Source organism: Montipora foliosa, chromosome 6, assembly GCF_036669935.1.
Source record: "Montipora foliosa isolate CH-2021 chromosome 6, ASM3666993v2, whole genome shotgun sequence".
Lineage (NCBI taxonomy): Eukaryota > Metazoa > Cnidaria > Anthozoa > Scleractinia > Acroporidae > Montipora > Montipora foliosa.
Genome location: NC_090874.1, coordinates 29,268,743 through 29,273,742, shown reverse-complemented (window position 1 = coordinate 29,273,742; position 5,000 = coordinate 29,268,743). Strand labels below are relative to the sequence as shown.

General features: G+C 40.7%; 1 protein-coding gene across 1 annotated transcript in view; it reads left to right on the top strand.

Moving 5' to 3' along the window:
- The window catches only part of LOC138007097 (vesicular glutamate transporter 2-like), a 135,481-nt gene that overhangs the window by 64,220 nt on the left and 66,261 nt on the right, over positions 1-5,000 (top strand). The window contains exon 7 of the mRNA XM_068853822.1: positions 3,721-3,854. Coding sequence (XP_068709923.1) covers positions 3,721-3,854 — 134 coding nt within the window. The remainder of the gene's footprint in view (positions 1-3,720; positions 3,855-5,000) is intronic.

Genomic DNA, 5,000 nt, shown 5'->3' with positions numbered 1-5,000 from the left:
CCTGTCGCGACATGTTGCGATATGTTGGATGATGTTGGAACAAATTTGAAAACGGTCAAAGCTTTCATGCAACATTTTGGATGTTACATGTTGTACTCGTTTGGCTTCGTTCACGTAACATTGTTGCACTAGGGCATGCCCGCTGGTCCACTTGTTGCGCGCCAGGGGTTTGGGGCACATAAACATTGGCATGTTGTGTTGCAAATGTTAAGAATGTTGTGTGCGTTTGAAACCATTTTTGTACTTAAATTGCCCAAATTTTCCTGTCGATGGCATAGAAAAAAAACAATTACATAAGATAGGCATCAAAGGCCAATTTCAAAAAAGCACGTTTTAGGCTTTATGCTGATGAACGCACTATATCGGCTATGGCTGTTAAACTGTGACACGAATAATCCACTTCCTTCTGTAGAAAAATTCATTGCCTAACTAGTGAATTCCACGGTAAATTTCACGCCAAAAAGCGATAACGCATGAATCATGAAGCGATTAGTGCAGTATCGGTTTTTCAAGTTAAATTCACTGTGGAATTCACCAGTTAGGTAAAGAATTTTCCTTGAATAGCCCGAGTTTCAAAAGAAAACAAACAAATCCGCAGCAAGAAAATGGAAAGGAAAAAAGGCCATTTCAGAGTCAACTGTCAAGCCAGCGAATAGGAATCACGCTAAAATTAGAAATCACACACGTACTAGCTCGTGATATGACAGATCGTTAGGCCAAAAAAACGTTCTATTGATGTACTTTATTCCATTTTATCGCATATTGATTTTTTTCTCATTGAATCACTCCAGCTTGGCTTGGAACAAGAATCGGCAAAATACGGCAACCAAGGAAGGTCAAACTTCAAACAAGTTCTCCACCAAAGTACCTGTCCGTGCTTTAAACAAACTTGTGAAAACACGAGCAAGTGATATTTCTCCTTAATTTTACGTGTTTATAACTCAAGGGCAAAATTTTCTTGTCACTGTCGAGGCACATCGTAAAACAGTTAAGCAAACAGGGAAAGAAAATACTATTTCAGTCGCATTTTAGAGCAAAAGAAACAAAGAAACAAGTCCAAAAGAGTACAGATTATTGCTATTTAATTCCAGTTGGGAACAAAGGAAAAAAACGATGAAACCATTTTTTTTATAAATACGCACCATCGTGAAATAACGCACCCGTAAACATAACAAAACGGTTTAGTGTCCAAGAAAAGAATTTGTGGAGTAACTTCTTCCACCAAGTTTGAGCTATTACTGGTATACTGTTTTGTCGTTCTCGCTCTCTTTCTCTCTTCTTTCGTTTCTGTTCTAGTCATAGGTTGTTCAAGCATCATGCAACCTTAACAGATCTTTTAATGATAACCTTACGCCAAAAATTGCCATACAGACAAAATAGCAGCCCAAAAAAAATTTAAAATAAACACTCAGCTTTAAGTTTATATGCCCCCGATGCTTGACTTGAATAACTGCGTAGCCACAATATATGATATGATACGATATGATATGATGAATCAAAGTGGATTGAGACCGGCGAAAAATGCAGGAAAAAAATATTTTCCAAACCGTTTTACACCTGAACACGAAAAGCGTTGACTGTTAAGAGTTTTAATTGACGCAGTATGGCCGTGTAGCCGCTCGAGCCACAGAAAGCGCGGGAAAAATGAAGCCTCGTTTATGTTTAGGTGAGGTTACTGAGCTCGCGCTGAGCGTGCGAGCTTCGCACTGGGAGCTATTGCAGTGGACTTTACTCATAAAGTCCAATTGTTAGAAACATCGAGTCCTCGCCATTTTTGCAAACTGATCACACTCCATGCCCTGATTAGCAGCTGCCTGCTGCAGCAAATTCTTCACGCCACCCGACTGCTGCTTACCGTTCACACTGAACATGAGTTTTTTTGTTTGGCGGTAGTTGCCTTGGCGTATTGTCTGCGTGACAAATTTCACTTGTTGTCGTTTGATGTATGTTGATACCGGGTCGCTATTTGTGATTCTGTATGCGTCGGCATTGCCAACTGCAAGCTGTAATCGTCGTTTTTGCGATTTTTGCGCCTGTACCCGTTGCGTATCATTCGGCGACATAAACGCATATTTGCGATGTCTAGCGTATCGAGCTGTTTTTGTGTAAGGTTCCAGACTGAGCTTGCATACGTCATTCTCTATCTGATGAATGCGTTGTAAAACGCCATGCGTGTTGATAACTTGACGTAGTCGTTGAGCAGTAATTTGCTCATTGCTGCATATTTGCACTGTGTTAGTGTGATATGTGCATTTATCACCGGTGTGGATCTCATTCTGGTGGTTCCAGGATCCTAACAGTTTGAACGACTCCGAATTGAGACTTTGTACTCTTCAATTTCGAGAATGCTGTGTGGATATGAATTTGTAGTTGAGGATTTGCGTTTCTGTCTTCTTTTCAGACAGTATGACACCCTATTTATCAAGTAGTTTGGTGAGCTGTGAGATGGCAAGCTTCATCTCGTCTTGACTGTTGAAAAATAGCGTCATGTTGTCTGCATATCCGACCCAGTGGTAGCGAGCTGTGCAGCGCATGGTGAGCTCCGCCCTCTCCAATCGTCGGGATAGAGTTTTGCACTTCCACGCCTATGAAACCCAATTTTTCTACAGTTCCGACATGATGGCGTAGGATCCTATCAAATTATGTGCAAAACAGACCAGCAGCCTCCGGCCCACGCTGCCGAACCGGATCGGCTGCCATCCAAACTGATATTCTGCTGTATAATGATTCTAGGAATTCGAATGGTCGGCGGACCGACGTTTGATCTAGTCGTTGTAGATACTGGTGAATAAAAAGGCACGTACTGCCAAAATCACTGAATGCAACGTTGGTAGAAAACGCGGGATACGACTTGCGTATTTGAACAGCTCTGGCGAAATGTCGGATGCTAATTTGCCGTTCTTGAGGGAGAAGGTCACCTTGTGAAGTTCCACTGATTTCGATTAGGGCTTCAACGAACTTGACCTGTTTGTTTGCTGTGTCGGTGAGCTCGGAAAGAATTATTCTGGCGGTTTTTTGTTGAAGAAGGGCTTCAAGTTTAATGCCTTCACATTTTGACTCCCGTATCAACTTGAAAATTGTGTCCGCCTCCGTAGCGCGTTTGAAAGCACGCTCCAAGTCACGTTCTTGTTTAAGTCCACATGCAGAGTTGAGGTCCGAAGCCGTCACCGGATTGCCTTGGCGAGTGTTTTGTACTGTTTGGCTCGGCGCTCCCATAGCTGTTGGAGTTCTGGATCGGAATTCAATGGGATTTTCTGTTCGTCGTTTGGGCGGTCCGGCAGGGTGTTGGTGGCCGCCTCCCATAATTTTGTCACTATTTGGCCGTATTGTTGGTCAATAATGTTGGTCAATTGTCTGTCAATTAGAGGAAAAGCAGCTAAAGAACGAAAGATCTCATTCTACGACGGGAAGAAATCGTTATCGAAACGACTACAGATGTCAAACAATATAATCGATAAAAATTGATTGAAACCACTCTTTTTAAATTGGTATTGATTAATGTCGATCACGATTGATTTTTCGATTATCGAATTTCATCGATTGGGCAGGTCGGGAACGTGACCAAAAGTTCTAGCACCATATGTCTGTATTTAGGGATGGACAGGAGATTTTTGGAGGATATCTGCGTTCTGATGACAGTATGCTTTTTCTCATATTATATAATCTTCTGCAGCATATTTGATGGGCAGAGTAATGCTAATTTGCGTTATTTTGTTTAAGGAATATCCGGTGTGGTGTGGTATTGTTCTTGGGAGATGATTGTGCACGACTCACCTTCTAGCCATCCCACAATATCTATCAGAGAGAGGAATTTTATCGAGCAAAGTATTTCAGGATCTGAGGATAAAACAGAAGTAAGCCAGTCAATATGCATTTGGAATCACCCGTACACCTTGCCACTTAATTGTGCGCAACAATGAATCCTTAAAGTGCCCCTGTGACCAAAAAATCAATTATTTTTCTTTGGATTTCAAAAATATGTTAACTAAACACTGAGCGACCAACGTTTTAAGCCTTGATTGTAAACTGGGATTTTCCTATTTAATGGTCCGCCATTACTAATTGCGTGGAAAGATGATGTGGAAAGATAATGTGTGGTAATATGATCTTATAGGGGAACATCATTGATGATTCTAATAACTTTTTAATTACCCCACAATGTGTGATGAACATAAAACTACAGCTTTGGTCACGCACAACCCGAGACTGGAATAAACTCCCCCCCTGATGCACTGAACCTTGATGATAACAATGCTTTAAAAGTGAAACTACTGCACTAACCAGTCCCTGCCAACCACCTGCGTTATACCTTTTCAAGATTTTGCGGGATGAAGTTGTAGATATGCAGTCATATAGTGAATATGGGTAAATAAGTAAATAATAGATATTGATTAGACAACGTTCACTGACATAATGCTGTCACAAATTTAATGAATACGATGATGCCAGGAAAGGTGATGGTCAATTCAGATAGTGATATACCCAAACAACTTCAGATTGAAACTTGCTAAAGTTAATGAAAGTAAGTTGAATTAACTTTCTGATGACGTTGGAAGATAAGATATATATATATATGTTATTCACCAGCTGGGAGGTCCGTATAGGGAAAAACTGTGCCCGAGGTCTTGAGTACGGCCAGAGGTCGCAGGCCAAGAGCACAGTTTTTCTTTATACGGACCGACCTGAGCCGGTGAATAACGTATTTATTTTTTCTGCTTTTTCTTGTGAAAATGAACATGGCAAACTGGTTTGCAGAAAGGTCTTTCTACGTGCTCTACGTCGCACTGTCACAGTTAAAATTAACTTACAACTGAAAAAAGCGGTCCGTTCGCAAAGTTCAAAGAAAAATCATAGATTAACGATAAAACAGAACTTCAAATATCTCTTGGTGCAATAAATGTAAAAAACAAACAGTTATATTTCATGGCAAGCACAGAGAAATCAGATTCTTACCAACAGGCGAATAATTTTCTACGTATTAAAATGCTTTGTCTTGTTGA